The 18,617-nt window shown below is 34.1% G+C and overlaps 1 protein-coding gene and 2 long non-coding RNA genes across 3 annotated transcripts; all 3 read left to right on the forward strand.

Annotated features, from left to right (window-relative positions):
- Window positions 1-2,854: 2,854 nt before the first annotated feature.
- LOC133823754 (uncharacterized) lies at window positions 2,855-9,247 on the forward strand. The gene is made up of 8 exons (XM_062256605.1): window positions 2,855-2,915; window positions 3,012-3,070; window positions 4,817-4,969; window positions 5,239-5,361; window positions 5,652-5,836; window positions 6,336-6,444; window positions 7,631-7,669; window positions 7,938-9,247. Exons 1-8 carry the CDS (start codon window positions 2,855-2,857, stop codon window positions 7,995-7,997), a joined length of 789 nt encoding a protein of 262 aa, XP_062112589.1. The 3' UTR covers window positions 7,998-9,247.
- A 4,394-nt stretch (window positions 9,248-13,641) lies between these two features.
- LOC133822289 (uncharacterized) lies at window positions 13,642-16,277 on the forward strand. The gene is made up of 3 exons (XR_009887822.1): window positions 13,642-14,525; window positions 16,009-16,085; window positions 16,217-16,277. It is a non-coding gene; the product is annotated as an uncharacterized LOC133822289 (long non-coding RNA).
- Window positions 16,278-17,203: 926 nt separating this feature from the next.
- Window positions 17,204-18,153, forward strand: LOC133822290 (uncharacterized). The gene is made up of 2 exons (XR_009887824.1): window positions 17,204-17,247; window positions 17,828-18,153. It is a non-coding gene; the product is annotated as an uncharacterized LOC133822290 (long non-coding RNA).
- Window positions 18,154-18,617: the final 464 nt, after the last annotated feature.

Here is an 18,617-nt window from a genome sequence, read left to right on the forward strand (position 1 = left end):
GTGTAATAACCCTGCAGGCCGCTGATGCTCTGCTTTCACTTGCTGGCATACTAGACACTTAGACATAAATTCTGCTATGTCCTTCTTCATCACTGGCCACCAATATATTGCCTTGATATCATGTGTCATCTTGGTCGACCCTGGGTGAAATGAGTACGGGGTACTGTGTGCTTCTTTGAGAATCGCCATCTTAATCCCTTGATTATCTGGCACGCATACCCGATCCTTATATCTCAATAATCCTTGACTTTTTATTGAGAAATCTGTGGCCTTGCCTTCTCTGACTACATCCATATGTGTCGCTAGTGTGTCATCATGCCCTTGTCCAATACGTATATCTTCTAGCAGATTTGACTGGATGGACAAATTAGCCAGCTTACCGACAAGTATTTCTATTCCAGCATTGATCAGCTCCTACTGTAGCAGCTTTTCTATTCCTGCTAGTGCTGCTAAACTTCCATAACTCTTCCTACTTAGCGCATCGGTAACTACGTTTTCCTTTCTCGAAGGTATAGAATTGCACAGTCGTAATCCTTCACTAGCTCTAACCACCTGCGCTGCCTCATGTTGAGCTCCTTCTGAGTGAAGAAGTACTTTAACTTTTGTGGACCATATAAATCTCACACCGTTCTCCATAAAGATAATGGCGCCATATTTTTAACGCAAAGACCACCACTGCCAACTCCATATCATGCGTTGAGGCATAGGCTATCACCTTGTCATTCTGCATAAGCACGCAACCCAACCCTTGCTTCGATGCATCACAGTAGACTACGAACTTATCGTTGGGTGTTGGTACGCAGAGTACTAGTGCTGAGCACATCTTGTCCTTAAGAAGCTGGAAGCTTTCTTCACATCTATCATTCCAGTTGAATCTTTGTTGTTTCCGGGTCAGGTTGGTGAGTGGAGTGGCTATCTTGGAAAAGCCCTCTACGAACCTCCTATAATAACATGCTTATCCAAGAAAGCTTCTTACTTTGGATGCGTTCTTCGGTCTTGACCAATCCTTCACGGCCTCTACCTTTGATGGGTCTACTGCAACTCCGTCCTTGGATATAATGTGCCAGAGGAATGCCACTTGCGAAAGCCAAAACTCCCATTCCTTGAACTTGGTGTAGAGTTGAGGCTCTTTTAGTCGCGACAAAATCAACCTCAAATGTTCCTCATGCTCGACTTTGTCCTTGGAGTATACTAAGATGTCATTGATGAACACTATGCCGAATTTATCTATGTAGTCCTTGAAGATCCTATTCATCAAGTCCATAAATGCGGCTGGTGCATTGGTAAGACCGAAAGACATAACTAAGAACTCGTAATGCCCATAACGAGTTCTAAAAGTTGTCTTAGGAATATCTTCTCCCCACACCTTGAGCTGATGATACCCGGACCGTAAATCAATCTTTGAAAATACGGTCGCACCTCGGAGTTGATCAAACAAGTCGTCAATCTGGGGTAACGGGTAATTATTCTTAATCGTTACCTTATTCAACTCGCGGTAGTCTATGCACATCCGCATGCTTCCATCCTTTTTCTTTACGAATAGCACCAGTGCTCCCCATGGGGAATGGCTCGACCTAATAAAACCCAAATCTAGGAGTTCATGTAACTGCATCTTTAACTCCTTGACTTCCGTAGGTGCCATCCGGTATGTGCCTTGGAGATAGGCTTTGTGCTCGGTACTAATTCTATTGTGAAGTCAATATCCCGAGTTGGCGACAACCCTGGCAAGTCATCGAGAAATACCTCTGGGAATTCTCTTACAATACGGACGTCTTCAACCTTAAGTGGTGTTTCCTTTACCACATCCGTGATGCTGGCTAAGAATGATTGACACCCTTTTTCTATCATTCTTTGGACCTTGAGAGATGATATTAGCGGTGTACGTAGTCCGGAAACTTGTCCTATGAAGCATAATTTCTAGTCGTAAGGAGTCTCGAACATTACCTTCTTGCGTTTGCAGTCGATGGTCGTGCCATGCTTTCCTAGCCAGTCCATGCCTAGTATCACGTCGAAGTCCTTGAGCTCCAGTTCTATCAGGTCTCCTTCTAGTTCTACGTCCACAATCTTGATCGTTACTCCTCGTACTATTCGTGATGATAGAACTACTTTGCCTAAAGGTAACTCGGTTACAAACCTAGTTCTAAATCTTTCACAAGGTTTGTCTAGTTTTTCTATCATTCCTAACGAGATATACGAATGAGTGGATCCCAAATCAAATAATACTGAACATATATTATTGAGGATAGAAACCTGACCTGTGACCACCTTATTGCTAGCATCAGCCTCTCCTTGGGTTAAGGCAAAAACCCTGGCACACTACTACAAAATACCCTTTACGGGACACTTTTTTAGGACAACCACATAAATGCAAGTCCTTAAAAATATTTATGGAGCTTTTAGGACACTCATTGAGAGTCCTAAAAAAACACAATTTAGGACTCGCAACGAATGTCCTAAAAAAATATACGAGTCTTAAAAAAATTTGGGCTAAAAATGAGTGTTTTACTTAACAATTTTAAGGACATGCTTTGGGAGTCCTTAATACTCTTTAAGGACTCGCTTTGCGAGTTCTAAAAACACTTGGGCTGAAAAATTAGGAATGATGACTTTTAAAGACTCACTTTGCGAGTCCTAAAAAAGTATTAAGGACTCTCAAAGCAAGTCCTTAAAATTGTTAAGTAAAAGAGCATAAAAACACTCAATGTTTCAAATTTCCCTCAATTTCCCTCTTCTATTTCGCATTTCCCTCTTTTATTTCGCGCTAAAGGTAATAAAAAAAATCTCATTTTTTTCCCAATTCTATTTCTCAGCTCTCTCGCACCTCAGTCTCTCTCTCTCCCTTCTGAAACCCCAAATGTCGAAACCCCCAAATCCCACAAGATCTTCTCCATTTTCCCTCCCTCAGCTCACTGTTGGTTAATTTTTTTCATTTTTTGTTAGATACCTCTTCTTCTTTAATTTTTCCCCACTATTTTTTTTTCCTTTTCTTCTTCCTGATCTCCGACTTGTAGATGGCCCTCCGACTGCCTGTCTCTTCGCCTTCCTCCCTTCTGCTCCGGCTCATCTACAGGTGCAGCTACCTCTTTATTTTTAGGTATATATATATACATATATTTAGTTTCATTTATTTTTAATATTATTAACTTAACAAAGGATCTCTCTCACTTTTCTCTTATATCCAAGGCTTTCTCACTCAGAGTTTAATCACTATTTTTTTTATTATTTTACTATTCCGATTTTTTTTTGTTATGAATTTGTTTAATATTTGGCCTTTGATTTGATTACGACTTACATTTTGAGCTCAAAGCCTCAAACCAGATAATATTTGAAGCCTAATTTGGGAGAATTTAAGAACTGATGCCCTTGAATGTCATATTTGCTTTCAATCTTTGTGGTTTTGCTATGCGTTAAATTTTTGGTCGAATGCACTCTTAGAGGTTTATATTGTGTTTAGCTCATATATTTAGTTTGACAAAATGCCAAAATTTTGTTATTAGAAACAAAGATTGAATTGATTGGTCATGTGTCCTATCCGGATGAGCCTTTATAATTTTTGGTTTTATTTATGTTAGTGTGGTATTAACCATTGTTATTACTTGCACATATTATGAGTGGATATTAAGATGTTTATGGAAACTTTTTAATCAGTTAACACTCTGCACACTAGAAAATGGAACCAAAGTTTAGTGCCCAATTTTCATGATCATCAATAAGCATTATTTTGTGTTATTTTTTTTTTCTATGTGTTTGCTTGTCCAGAAATTAGAAACAACATCAATGAATGAGATGGACTTTTGTGTTTTGTATATTTAACTTTTGGATATAAATATTTTTACTTTATGTTTTTGAATCTTTGAGATAAACATTCTGTAATGGGTTGGGTTTAAGTTGTCATCTTTAGTTTTTTTTTCTCTGTACTTATCCAAACATAAATGTGGGCAGATTTTGTTACATATGTTTGTATTATATATTATGTATACCAAGGACCCTATTTATATATATATATATATATTCAAAGTGCATAGAGTCATAGTTCTTTATGAAGCATGGCTATTTGCTTCTTGTACACTTTATTTTATATTGATTTTCAAATTTGTCTTTTTTTTAGGTTTGACAATTGCTAATGTGTGCACATATATCATTAATGCAGGAAACTCGGTTTCCAAGTTCAAATTCTAAAAGAAGCTTGAGTGAGTTTGATTTTACTGATATTTTGTCCTGTTCAATTTCTATATATATTTCTCTTATTTGAATTTTGAATTTTTTTTTATTATGTTTTCTCCTATATATATATATTTCTATATACATACTATTCAATAAGTATGTTAATGGCTTCGGCTTCAAGGTCATCAATGGCAACAACTTCTTCTTCATCTTCTTCTTCCACAGCAGGAGCAGGAGGAGGGCATAATGGTAATAATGCCAGGTCTGAGAAACATCAACAAGTTTCTTCTTCTAACATAGGACAGACCCATTTCTCCAATCGTCCTAAAGCTCCTTCTTCTAGACGCTCTGTCACTCCTAGTCCCAGAATTCGTTCTACCCACGACTCTGAACAAGGTTCCCCTTTTTTTCTTTCTTATCTTTTATTCAATATTTGAAGTTAAAATTATATGTGTGTATACATGTATAAAATATTAATTTGTGAAGAAATTAATGTTGGTTGTTCAAATTGTAATTTTATGGTATCAGACTTGTTGGTTTGGGAAGTTGTTACATTTCGCATACATTTTTCAAAAAGGAAAAAGAAAAAGAGCATTTGGTGATTATATGATTTGGTTTATACCACTTTTTCTCTTGAGATGATTTAGTTTAGGATCTCCTCATCTGTCATAATCACTTGCCTTTTTTTGGTAAATTTACTACAAATTCTGAAAGAGTGAGAGTTGCTATCATACTTAGGCCAAAAAATGCTGAGGATCTACTTCAAGATTCTGATTTTGTTGATTACGTTGAGTTGCAGCCAGAGGTATTTTTAGTGCCATTCCTTATTTTTTATTGTTTATTTGATAAACTACTTTCATGGTTAATGATTATATAGTTATAAAAAAAAAGACATTTTTGGTTTCAATTGATTGTAGATTCTTTTTTCTTCTTTCTAAAACAGTGCATTCATTTTTTCCAATATATCTGTTTATGTTTCTCCCAAAGGGCAAATCAGCTAAGCCTTACTTATCTTACCTCAACCACAGGAATGTTTAGAGTAGCACCATAATTCTATATTTTTCTCTTATGCAGCTGAAGAGACTGAAGTTGAGAAAAAACAACTGGAGCTCGGAATCTTATAGATTTGATGAAGTTTTTACAAACACTGCCTCCCAAAGGCGAGTTTACGAAGCGGTTACCAAGCCTGTAGTTGAGGTAACTCATCAAGAGACTAATGACTTCTACAATAATCAATGAAGTATTGATTAATTTTGCAATTGGTGCTGAAATTAGCATAACAAAACAAGTTCTAAAATATTGATTCTAGTATGTGTATGTGTTTATGCTTTGCATTTTGTCCCCCATCTCTTTGTTTTTCTAGTTATTTTTCAAATGGTTAGTTTGGAGAGTGTACATTGAGACTGGTTGTTGATCTCAAATTTTGTTTCATGGAAATTCTGTAACTTATGGATATTTTGTTTTTGTTTTGTATGAATTTTTCGCAGAGTGTCTTGAATGGATATAATGGAACAGTTATGGCTTACGGTCAAATAGGTACTGGTAAAACTTACACACTCAGCAGGCTGGGTAAAGATGATACGTCTGAGCGTGGTATAATGGCAGAGCTCTGGAGGACATACTTTCTTGTACATCTCCTGGTTTTGATAGTGTGGAAATTTCATACTTGCAGGTAGCATTATATGTTGCATGAAATTGAGTATTGTTTTCATCTAAGCCTAGTTAAAAATTACCATAACTTAAAGTCAAATGCTGCTGAACTGAAATTGAAAAGTACAGCTTCAAAATCATGGTTAACAGGATACAATAAGCTTAGTTAGTTAGCTAGGCTTATTGTACATGCTAACGGGTAAAAATGAGAGATTGTAGGTAGGATTGATCAACTGATTCTGTAAGAATATAATGATGGAATAAGCTCTTATATGAGCAAGTGCTATAGACACATGTTTTATGGTTTATGTTTTTCTTATTCAATTAAAGGAAGATACAAAAAATACTTACACATGTCACAACACAAGAAAAAGCTCTATTAACATTTTATTTGCCCTTGTTCCCTGCATATCTTTGGCATACTACCAGAATCCAATTTCATAATAATCTGTAACAAAGCATGGACAATACTCTTCATATGGTAACCATCTTTATGTACAAATCATATTTTCCATGTTTAGGCAGAAGGGATCTTCAGGATCAATGCAGGAAATAGTCAAGAGGAGATTGTTCGGGATGGCTAGGGAGAAGACTATTTTCCATGAATTTTTTGGAAAAAAACAATGGTTGGTATGCATCTATCATATCTCATTTTCCATGAATTATTGTTTTTCATTTCTCTGTTTTGGGTCTTGTTCAGTATCATGCTATTTATTAAACATTATTTCTGGTTTGATTCTTATTTGGTTTAAGTATAGTCTTTTATTTCTCTGAGAATATTGACGCTGCACACCATCTATTTCCAAATATGTTTCAATGATACTATTAGTGTAGCCTTGTAGTTTTCTTCTACATTATTGTTTGTTCAAGCTGAATTAGGTTAATGTGAGGTGTAAAAATGACACATATTTTGCCATTGATAAATTCTACGCTGTCAAATTCTAATTCTTGATGAAGAGAGGATAAAACATATGTGAATGGGCTCCAAATAATTGAGAATGTATGTCCTCTAAATAAAGTTGTGACTTTTATCTCATTTGTTTTGTTTTTTAGTCAATTGGTACCAATCTTAAATCTTACTTTGCAAGGTTTGAGAGGTTTTATTCCTAAAGCTGAGTTAGTAAATAAAATAAACAACTTTGGTGACTTGAAAGAAAATGTAACTTTAATTTTCAAGATATTTTTCTCTTCTTTTAATCTTGTGTATTTGTAGATTACTAGATTGCTTAGTTTTATTATGTTTGAGCCTCATGATTATGACTTTTGCTTAAATATTTGTTCTGCTGAACTTAATGTATATCTTTTGTACTAATTATAGATTTGCAGTGCCAACGCTCTGAATATATCTTAAGCTTGCATTATTATTGAGGTCCGCAGTAGTACCATTAGCACTAGTTGTAGAGCTCAATTTTGTGGTGTGTCAATCAGAATAGTATAGCTTCGTTGTTATTTTTATGTTTTAACTATTTTCTTATGTTTATCTTATAAAAAATATCACAGGATGGGATATACACTTATAATGTTAATTCATTTATAGGATTATAAAAGACTAACCATAAAGATAATTGGCACATAAGCCTTTACAGTAAAAAAATTGCTCTTGGAGCGTGTATCCAAATTGGACCACTTAAGTTTTGATTTACAATGTAGTTAAATATATTTTTTTGTTATAAATTCTATCTTCTTTTTTACATCAACTTCATCCACTAAAGGGTTTTATCTCTTTGATTGATTGTTTGACTGCTCTTTCAACCTTTTGAAGAATTATAAAATAGTCATCCATACATTGAGTTTGATTTTGTAATTTTGTTCACAGGAGCAGTCTCAGTTGATGTCAATGGAACATGTGAGAGGGGTAAATGTTACAAACTTAGCTGATATGGAGCAAATCCGTGCTTGCTAATACATTAGCTCAGAACAATGATCCTAAATTTCATGTTTGTAAGCTATGGTGTGCTGCAACTCTATGATGCTTTTGTTTTCAACATGAAGATATTCTTCTGTACATGTTTATTGCTTCTAACTTTCATATATATTTTTTCCATGTCTTTTTGAGTGTGTGTGATGATACAAGTATTGATAATAATCAATCATAAATGATTCTTATATCTCTCTGTTTTTAGTTATTGCATGGGAAGATTGGGTCTGTGAATCATGCCAAAGTGTCAGTGACTCAGTTTTGATGGAATCTGGGAAGAGAGATGAAGCTGTCACAATAGCAATGAGCAAGGGGAAATTGTCAATTTCACAGCTTCATTCCAAGAAGAAAAAGCCAGTAGAAACTGGTAAAGTTAAGTTCATTGCTCATGAAGAAATACTTGAAAGAAATCCTTAATAATAATAAAAAATTGTGATGCTGTGAAATCATTCCTTGCTTGAAAAGAAAAATGCTCAGGCATTTTTTTTGGGTGTAGCACGCCTTGCTTTAAGGAATACTCAATGCTTCTTTGTGACTGGCACTTGTGGTTGTAGTTTTGATAGTTTTTCATGAGGGCCTCTTTGCTGTCTTTGTTGGCCTCTATTTGTAGTTTTATGTCTTATATGTACTATCTTAGTCTGAGGTTGTCTAGACTGTAATACAGTACAGGTGATTTCATATCATCTTTTTTAAAACAATCTTGTTTAGTTGGGATTGAAATGATAGTGTTTATGTGAGAATAGAAATAGAATGGGAAAGAAATATCAATTCTTTTGTTTGGTTGAAATTTTGTTTGGAATGGCATGGACTAACATTACTTTGACCAAAATATCTATATGCAATTATAACTATCATGTAATATGATTTTGTAAGCTGAGTAGACTAAATATTAAAATTATATTTTAGAGTAATTAATAAAAAAAATATTTTGTTGTATTTTCTTTTGAAAATTTTAGAAATCTAACATATATAATACATTTTGGAAAAGGGATATGTTTTTTGTAAATCAAAATGAAAATTGTAGTTGCTTTCTTTTTTAAAAAAAATTACTTTTAAGGGCATGCATAACGAGTCCTAAAATCTTAATTTAAAGATACTCAACAAGATTTTTTAGGACTCGCATTGCAAGTCCTAAAAAATTACTTAAAGCCACTCAGCTCGATCTTTTAGGACTTGCGTTGCGAGTCCTAAAAAATTACTTAAAGGTACTCAACCAGATATTTTAGGACTCGCATTGCGAGTCCTAAAAACTTAATTAAAGGCACTCAATTAGATTTTTTAGGACTCCCTTTGCGAGTCCTAAATAACCTCACTTTTTAAGGCTCTCAAATAGAGGACTTGCGCCCCGTGAGTCCTAAAAACTTTTTTAGGACTCGCAATGCTAGTCTTAAAAAACCTTTTTTGTAGTAGTGGCAGGAACCATCTTATCTTCCTTTTTCCCTTCTGTCTTGAGCTGAGGACATTCTTTCTTTTGGTGTCCCTCTTGACCACAGTTGTAACATCCTTTGGTGTTTGCCCGGCATTCCCCAAGATGTTTCCTTTGACACTGCACATGGCGGGTACTCTACATAACCCGACCTACTTCCTCAATTATTTGTCCGTGCCCTTTTATTATTGTCAGGATGTTTATTGTCAGGATGCCTTCTTTTCTGACCGTTGTTGTTGTTGTTGCTGGACTGATTGAAGTTGTTGTGGCTGGACTGATTGTTGCGACTTGTCTGAGATTGACCCTGCTATATAGGCTCAGGTTTACTGGCTTCTTCTTTACTAACGTTAGCCTACAACCTTTCTACTTCTATTGCTGTTTCTAGAACGTCGACATAAGTAGTGTTTCCTGGGTTTGCTAACTTAACCCCTAGCTCAATCTTCGGTCGAAGTACTCTAATGAACTTAGACACCCTCAGATAGTCGGTTGGAACCATTTCCAGTGTGAACTTAGCCAAACGGTCGAACTGCCGAGCATACTCTGCCACTAATAAACTTCCTTACTTCAGGCCAGCGAACTCCTCAACTCTTAAAGAGAGTACAGCCGAATTATAGTACTTTTTGTGGAACAACTCCACAAATCGAGTCCAAGTCATGGTGGCAACATCATGCGTCTGCTGGACTAAGTCCCACCATATCTTGGCATCTTTCTTGAGCAAGGACGAAACACAGGATATGCGGTCCGCGTTGTTGGGGTTCATGTGCGTATGGATTGGCTCGATGTTTCTTAACCACTCTTCTGCCTCGAAGGGGTCTGTTGTCCTTTCAAAGTTCGGAGTGTGTTGTTTACGGAACAACTCGTAAACTAGCTCCATGTGTTGTACTGGATACGGTGCATAATTCTTCATTGGCCATCCCCCATATGGACCAACTTGTTGGGGTGCTGAGGCCATTTATTGTGGTTGTGGCTGCAGTGGAGGTGGAGGCTGAGTCTGGGGCTGAGCCTGTTGTCACTGTTGCTGCAATAGTTCCTCGATTTGTTGTCGCAATCTGGCGATCTCCGCAGTGTTGTCAGCTGGTGGCGGCGGCGCGTTGCGGCTGGCAGTAGCACACACTCCCCTTCTGTGAACTGGAGGGGCTTCATTTTTCACTGGAGCAGCGTTGGAGGCATTTCCGTTGGTGCGAGCAGATCTTTGGAGCGACATCACAGCAGAGTTCTAACATGTTAGAACTTTACCCTAATAGGCTCTAAGGCAAAACTTAATCTAAACAAACATAACTCGGACCTATTAATTATGACTTCTTATGAAAATTATACAAGTCTTCTTTATTATTAGAGTGGGTTTCTATACTTAGAAAAATAAGCCATCTTTATCATTTTCTAAGTCTATTTCTAATCACCCTATATGACTTAATTCTCAAGCTCAAAACTTATCTTTGTTCCAAAGTTAACCATATTGAGTAAGGGCTGGGATCAGTAAAATCGTTCCCACTACTATGGCCCCCTAACTCTCAATATAGAAACTTGGTTCATTGATTTGTATCCACACTCACCGAACTTAGTCATTATTTATTTTTTTTATTTTTTATTATGATTGAGAAAGAAAATCAAACTCATACATGTTAACAATATAACATTGATATTAATTTGCAAAAGAAAGTTTTCACTATTTACAATCATAAAAGAAAACAAATAATAAATTAAAACAGACAATGAAACTAATTATTCTAAAAATCGGGATCTTCTATATCTGATCCTTCATCTAGTATATCATCATTTAACTCTTCATAGTCCTCATTATCATGTGCCTCAAAATCGCCTCGAGGAAGGTTCGTAAAAATTCTATGCTTTTGCTCATTTGTAAACTGAAATTCCATTTTTGAAGTGAACCTAATTAAGAGAAAATAATATCCCATTGCTACCGGCAATTCATCTTCATTATCCATTGTTTCCCATATCTCCTCTAAGGCTGTGTTTTACAGTATGATAATCTCTAAATAGTCTAATTACTAAAATGTATTGCTCTGTTGCTCTCATCATGATCTGCTCAGATTTTTGGAGATGACCTATTTCTCTGTGGAACAAAACCAGCCTCTGAGTGATTCTTTCTAGCACTCCTACGGTGTTTTTCGGTTCTCTAATTCTCTTTAAAGCCTTAATGGCTCGGATATCCTCATAAGTTAATGCTTCGTTCATTCTTAATTGAAACATAAAGACTAAAATTGTTAGCTATACTTATAAACATAATAACTATAACTTAAACACTTACTTGGCGATCAAATTCAGAGCTTCGACTGTGTGTATCGAGGAGAACTTCATGCGAATGAACTGTTGCTCTGATACCAACTGTAACGACCCAACTATTCTAGACCTTGGACCATTAAAATCTATTATACTAATCTTAAGAAAACATACATATAAAAATAACCATAACTTTATTATAAACTGTAAAGCAAAGGTTAAATACATAAAAATACGGTTAGGGTATGGGATCCCATTGTTTTGAAAATATTAAAATAATCATAATTTAAATCTTAAAATTCGTTACAAAATAAAGTGCGGAAAATACATGTAAAGAATAATTTTAAAAGACTAAAACACTTCATCCTCGAATTGTCACTACTACAAAATACCCTTTATGGGACACTTTTTTAGGACACGCACATAAATGCAAGTCCTTAATATATTTATGGAGTTTTTAGGACACTCATTGAGAGTCCTAAAAAAACACAATTTAGGACTTGCAATGAGTGTCCTAAAAAGATATGCGAGTCCTAAAATAATCTGGGCTAAAAAATGAGTTTTGTACTTAACAATTTTAAGGACTTGCTTTGGGAGTCTTTGATACTCTTTAAGGACTCGCTTTGCGAGTCCTAAAAACACCTTTCCTAAAAAATTAGGAATGATGACTTTTAAAGACTCGCTTTGCGAGTCCTAAAAGAGTATTAAAGACTCTCAAAGCAAGACCTTAAAATTGTTAAGTAAAAGAGTCTAAAATTATTTTATGTAACAATTATTATAAGTTTGAATAGAATTTGTATATTTTATATTTTCAAAATTATTTTTTATAATATTAGGAATATAAAATTGGGAGTTTTATAATCACATTTTTTTTATCTGAATAATATACTCATATTTTTATTTATAAAATAAATAAATCAAATATAAGTGCCAAATCCTTTTCTCTCTCCCACTCTACCCGATCCACACTTGCCTTTCTCCATCTTTCTCTCTCTCACATGCTCTCTTCTCTGCTAGGCCTGAATGGCTGCCCACCGATGGTCGCCGGCATGCAGACACCGGATTAGGAGTACCAGACACCGCTGGAACTCCAACCTCGTGAGCCTTTCGTTGCCATTCTCCATCGCGAGCAGAAGCCTCCAGGCTCGTACTTTTGGACAAGTAAATGACTGTTGGGGCATTGAACAATCTGAGGTATGCCAGCTGGTGGAGCAGTGGCCTCGCAGGGGTCGCGACAGTGGTCTCTGCTCCGAGAGTGAGAGCTCTCTTCTCCGACCTCGTCTTCAATCTCAATTGGGGGTGACCCACTTCTCTCTCTATCGAAATGGCGGTCTCTTTCTAGACAACTATTCATCCTCAAGCCAAACTCGCTCACCCGCCTCCAAGATTCTTTCTCTTTATCTTTCATGGGGTTTCTATCCTTTTCATTTTTCCTTACTGGGATTTCTTCAAAATTGAGTCTTTTTCATTCTTTTGTTTGTTTATGGCAGTTGTGGAACAAAGCTTTATTCGGGGTTAAAGCTTCAATCTTCATGTATGTGCATTGCTTTGCTCTTCGTAATCTTATTCAACTTATATAGGTAAAAATTTAGGCTCTAATTTTGTTTTTTTAAGGCACTTTTGGAGCTGGAAAACCCAACTTGACTGCTGAATTCTATGGAAAAGTTCATAAGAGACTCCAGCCTAGGTAATTTGGTATATATATTTTTGTGTACTTTTGCTACGTATTATTATTATTGGCAATTCGGTGGTGTGTGCTAAAATTTAGCATATTCGACATTTGGATCTTGTAGACTTGTTTCATGAAGCTTTATAATTTTTTGAACTATAACATTTAATGCAGTCTTGGAGTAATTTGAATGCAAAGATAAGTTCATTATCATTGTTGTTGTTATTATATACCTTCTGATTAGCAGCTTCACATTATCCTTCAACCATTGTACTCTTCGAGTTAATTTGAGTTTATATGCAGAAGTAGCTAGTGGCTATACTCAGTTTATTTTAATGAATAGTTATAACATGTTATCTCTTTGTGTGGAAAAACTTTACTTCGAGGGCTATTTTAAATTCTAAATTTGTTGATTCAGCGATGATCCATACTACTTATGCTTTTAGGACCAGTAATCATAAACCAACAAAAGCACAAATTGGAATGATGCCTATTGGAACTCCAAGGGTGCCCTATAGGACTCCTGGTGAAGGTACTTGGCAATGTGTTGACTTGTGGAATGCCCTGGTAAGTTTTTCACTTCGATGCTATCTACGATAAAAGGGCAAATGTCTTATCCTATTAAAAAGGTTAAATGTAAAGTACATTTATTATCTCAAAAATTACAAATTGAAGGATTAGTAACAACCTCAAGTATATGATTCATCTGTTTCAGTTATGATTATCTATTTTTTTATCTAAAAATGTTTGTGTTCATTATTTCTTTTTGTTTATTTTGATATATCCTCCATTTTCCCTGGACTTAATCTTTTTGCTGTTGTAATAAATGAATTTAAAGGGTCTCGTGCCTCCTTTCTTCTATGGAATAAGTTGTTTCAGAGAATGTGTGGATGTTAATTTGGTCTATAATCTTTCTAGAAATGCAGTATAGAGAATGTGTCATCTTTCTTAAAATTGTTTATTAATATATTTATAATTTTTATGTAATATATTTATTTCCAAATGAATTTTTTCCTTCTATTAATTAAGAAAACAGTGATGACAGAGCAATTGAGAGAACTCTTAGTAGAATTATAGTGAATGAGTTTTATTTGAGAATGTATGTGAGAAATCTTATTATTTGCTTGATATTGCAAAGAACTTTAATGTATACAATTTCATTGGTAGATATGATTTTTATAATATGATTTTGTGGCCTATTTAAGTAGCTTTCTAGCAAGTGGATTTTCATGGAATGATTCATCACATTTTTTCCTTTGTTTTTTCCTGCAATCTTAACATTTGACCATCTAATTAATAATTAAGTTGATTATAGAATTTCAAATAACATGATTTGGGGTAATAACATGATATGGAACATACATCTAACTTTTTAATTTTTTATAATGTTAATAATAATGTTTAGGTTAATATTTTGATTGGTCTTAAAGCATTGGATCGGTAGCTAATTGCAAGAGGTATGTTGTATTTGATTTTTTTTTACTTTTCAATATTTTATAATTTTGAATGATAATTGTATTACTTTAGTGGAGTTTGAATATCTTAGATATTCATTCGTAGTGAAGTATGTTATGAGAATTCTGTGTGCTGCAGTGATAACGGAAGATTGAGAACTTGCATGTCTTAGTGAAGTAGGTTCTGAGAATTTTGTGTGTTGCGGTGATATATGGATGAAAACCTGTGTGCTGTTTGATTTGTTTGACATGAATGTGACAGATGGCTAGGCTAGTAAATTACGGGATATGCTGTCCGATTTTCTATAGACGGTGACATGTTGGCTTTTCTCTTTTTCTTCTATTTTCAGTGCAAGATGTGTATTTTACTATGTTTTAGTTTTCATGTAATATGTTTTTTGTTTTTTTGTAACCTATTTTTTTGTTAAATTTTCATGTAGTATATTTCAGTTAATTGATGTTGTGTTTTGCTCAGTCAGATTATGTTGTGTGATTATATCATTATAGCAATTTATGCATGTTCTACAATTTTCTTGCATAGCACATGTTTGATGAAAGTCCCAAGTTTTATCCTATAATCTTAATATTAGTCTCCAAAATCTAAAGGTTTTGAGACACCTTTAAGCATGTTTTATATAGTCAATCGAAATGTTATATATTACATATAATTAAGGCCACCTCTCTACTTGGCAGACATTTATATAAACATTACTTGAATATAAAATAGACTATGTAACCACCATCATTTTTGTGGGGTCCAATGTTGTAGAAAATGATATTCTAACATGTTTGCCCATCTTTTTCTTCCCGTGGGGTCCAATGATAGACTATGGCTTAAGATGGTAAATTCCAGACCTGTCTTTTATTTTTTGATCTGTCTATTTGTTCTCTCATGTTTCAGTTTGTTTGTAATATGTTGGGTTTACATTATCAATTTTTATGTATATATGGGTTTAAGTAATGAATATATATTTTCTATTTAAGTTGATGGTATAATATATATTTGTTGCTTCTGTTAACTGCTTGGATCTCTTGTAAGATTTTAATATGTATATACGTAGGTGCTCACGAGTTTTTCTGCTTAATTGTGATGTATTAAGTTGATGGCATCTCATTACTGCATAAATTTAGACAGAGTCAAATACATACACAGAGGAAGCATATGAAGTTTAGAGGTTTAGAGTCGTACAGAGTCATACATAGTGTAGTGTTTAGTATATAGTATAGTAGTTAAAGAACAAAGTATATCTTGCAATGACTTTGCACACAGGACACATGATCTCTGCTTCTAATTTTTATAATTTTAGTTGTAGACGTACGAAATTTCCTTTTAATTGCTATTATAGATTGGTTTTTACACTAAACAATATTTTGTATAATTACTTATATGTTTCTATTTATGTAGTTAGTTTAGTTGGGTATTCTCGACCTGTAACTTTCTCAACAGTTATTTACATTGATTCTGTCTTCCAATAATATTTTGCAGCCACTAATGCTAATAGTTCCTGATGTACAAGATGTCTATACTCCCTTACAGACAGATGTTCTTGTTCTGTATCCGAGGTTAATTTCCAAGGCTGTTGTTTTCTAGACTGTTTTTTCTTCGTTAATTTTGTACTATACTATTCTATTGTGTTTGAGGCAATATTTAATTGCCAATAATAGTTGATCTTTTGTTTTCTTTGTTGATATAGTGCCACCAACATTTAGAATTATTGCTGGAAAGCATTCCAACCATGTTTCAGAATAGTAAAATTGCCGGATCAGCGTTTGGCGCTGCAAGTAAGGTTTGCCATTTTTATTAAGACAGTTTACGGTCCTTAGTGTTTTAATTATGTTGTTACACCTGGAAACACATCACTAGTTTTTTTGGCTGACAACAATTTCGTACTTGATACATTTTTTGAGTTGATGTCGTTGGTTTCGGGAATTTGTTTGCTCCCTTTGCTTTCTAAGATTCTAGTATCATTAACAATACTAGCTTTTATTTTATTTATTTAAAAAAAGGCCAAAATTTGGCTCTCTTGTACAATCACAAGCATACCTGGGGGAATGAAGAAGCTTATCTCAACTTCAATAAATTGTTCCAGTATGTCATTGTCAAAATAAAAAAGGACAAAATCGATCCATTGTGTTATTTCCATAACTGTAGTAAATTGTAAATATTTTGAAGTACTGGTTTAGTATATTTGAATGCCCACTAATAATCAACTGAAAATGAAGGTGATGTAACGTTTTGATGAATGCTTTCAAGATGTGCAACATATTTTTTTTACTTAAATTTGATATATTATTTTCTTAAAGAGTTATTGTTTTAGGAGGGGTAGGCACACTTGGAATAAACTTTGACTTTTCAGTGCTGTTGTTTTCTATAAAATTGATGCAGTTAGACTTGGTTGTATCTAATTAGGCTAGAATTATTGGGGAAATTTTAACACATGCATTTTCTCATTTGACTTGAAAACAACACCGAGATCTTAGGTGTCTTATGTTACAAACAATATTTTCTGGATTTAATTTAAAATATTTAACCAAAATGAGACTAATTATGTGAGTTACTTTGTGCTAGCTACAAGAAACTGGAATATTGCATGCTTCACATGATGATATAACATCAATTAATATTTGTATATCAAAACATGCATTTTAATATTACTTCTGCTCACTGTTATGTTTTTTTTAGGCTGCCTTCCTAGCTATGAAGAGAACTGGAGGAAAACTTATGGTATTTCAGTCAGGAAAGTTTAGAAAATGAATACATGTTTATGTTTGCATGTTTGTATTTAAATGTGTATGCATGTATAATTGAACTATTTTTACATAAATTGTTTCTGTTGGTAGATACCACCAATTATGTTCTGTCTTTTTAGGTCTTGATGATTAGAAGTAGACAATGTGAGACACTGACTTTCAGTCGGATTTCTACATGGTGAAGATGCACCATTTTTTAATGTAGTTATTTTTGTATTTCTAAATACATGAAAATCGTACTTTTTTTCTACAATTCATTATATATTGTGTAAGTTGCAGAATATTTTTGTACTGAGTGCTTGCTAATGTAGGTGCAAAAAAGATTTTGTTACATTCATGAATGCAATTTCAGAAACAATTGTGTCAATTAAGTCTTGTATTAGCTTTTTAAAAAAAAATTAAGTTGTATTAGCTTAGCAGTATCTGTGAAATTTATTTGAGAAACCAATTTCATATATGAATCCGTAGTTGGGCTTAGCATCTATATTTTGCTCTCATATGAAATTTTAGATCTCTCATATCATGCATGATATGGATGATTGATTTATTTACAGTTTTGGGATCAACTGGCATTGGAGCTCTTTTTACCAGAGAAGCTGAAGGAAGAGCTAGTGTATCTGCGGGAGAGAAGGGTACAAGTGTCACACACGCTTCTCATATATCATTTGGTTTGTCATTTTTATGAATAATATAAAATTAGAGTAATTTTATCGTAAGATCCATTAATAGAGTATCAAATTGAAATATTTAGATTGTTATTAGGACTTAGAGGTGGCTTGAGTTTTTTTATGTATTTATTTATTTATTTTATTGATAATGTTGAAAGATGTTATAAGTTAGCTTACATTATATGTTAATGAGAACTTTAAATTTCTTTTGATTTTTTTTTTGTGTTTTTGTAGTATTTTCTTTTGAAATTTTAGAAATCTAACATATATAATACATTTTAGACGCTCAAAGATATATATTTTTTTAAATCAAAATGAAAATTCTGCTGCATTTTTTTTAAAAAAAATTTAATTTTAAGGGCATCCAAAGCGAGTCCTAAAATCTTAATTTATAGACACTTAACGGGATCTTTTAGGACTCGCAACATTCTTTTAAGACTCACAACGCGAGTCCTAAAAAATTACTTAAAGGCACTCATCCTGATTTTTTAGGACTCGCGTTGCCAGTCCTAAAAACATTCTTGCGAGTTCTAAAAACTTGCTTAAAGGCACTCAATGAGAGTTTTTAGGACTTGCAAAAACATTCTTTTAGGACTCTCAATGTGAGTCCTAAAAAACCTTAGTTTTTAAGGCTCCCAAATAGAGGACTCGCGCCCCCCCCGCGAGTCCTAAAAAG

Source organism: Humulus lupulus, chromosome 3 (genome assembly GCF_963169125.1).
Source record: "Humulus lupulus chromosome 3, drHumLupu1.1, whole genome shotgun sequence".
Taxonomy (NCBI): domain Eukaryota; kingdom Viridiplantae; phylum Streptophyta; class Magnoliopsida; order Rosales; family Cannabaceae; genus Humulus; species Humulus lupulus.

Bases quoted from the DNA above. Each gene is read 5' to 3' on its own strand.
- LOC133823754 (XM_062256605.1), top strand. From the start codon at position 2,855: ATGTCGAAACCCCCAAATCCCACAAGATCTTCTCCATTTTCCCTCCCT. The intron at 2,916-3,011 runs GTTAATTTTTTT...TCCGACTTGTAG, and splicing joins CCTCCCTCAGCTCACTGTTG to ATGGCCCTCCGACTGCCTGT. The intron at 3,071-4,816 runs GTGCAGCTACCT...GATTTAGTTTAG, and splicing joins CTGCTCCGGCTCATCTACAG to GATCTCCTCATCTGTCATAA.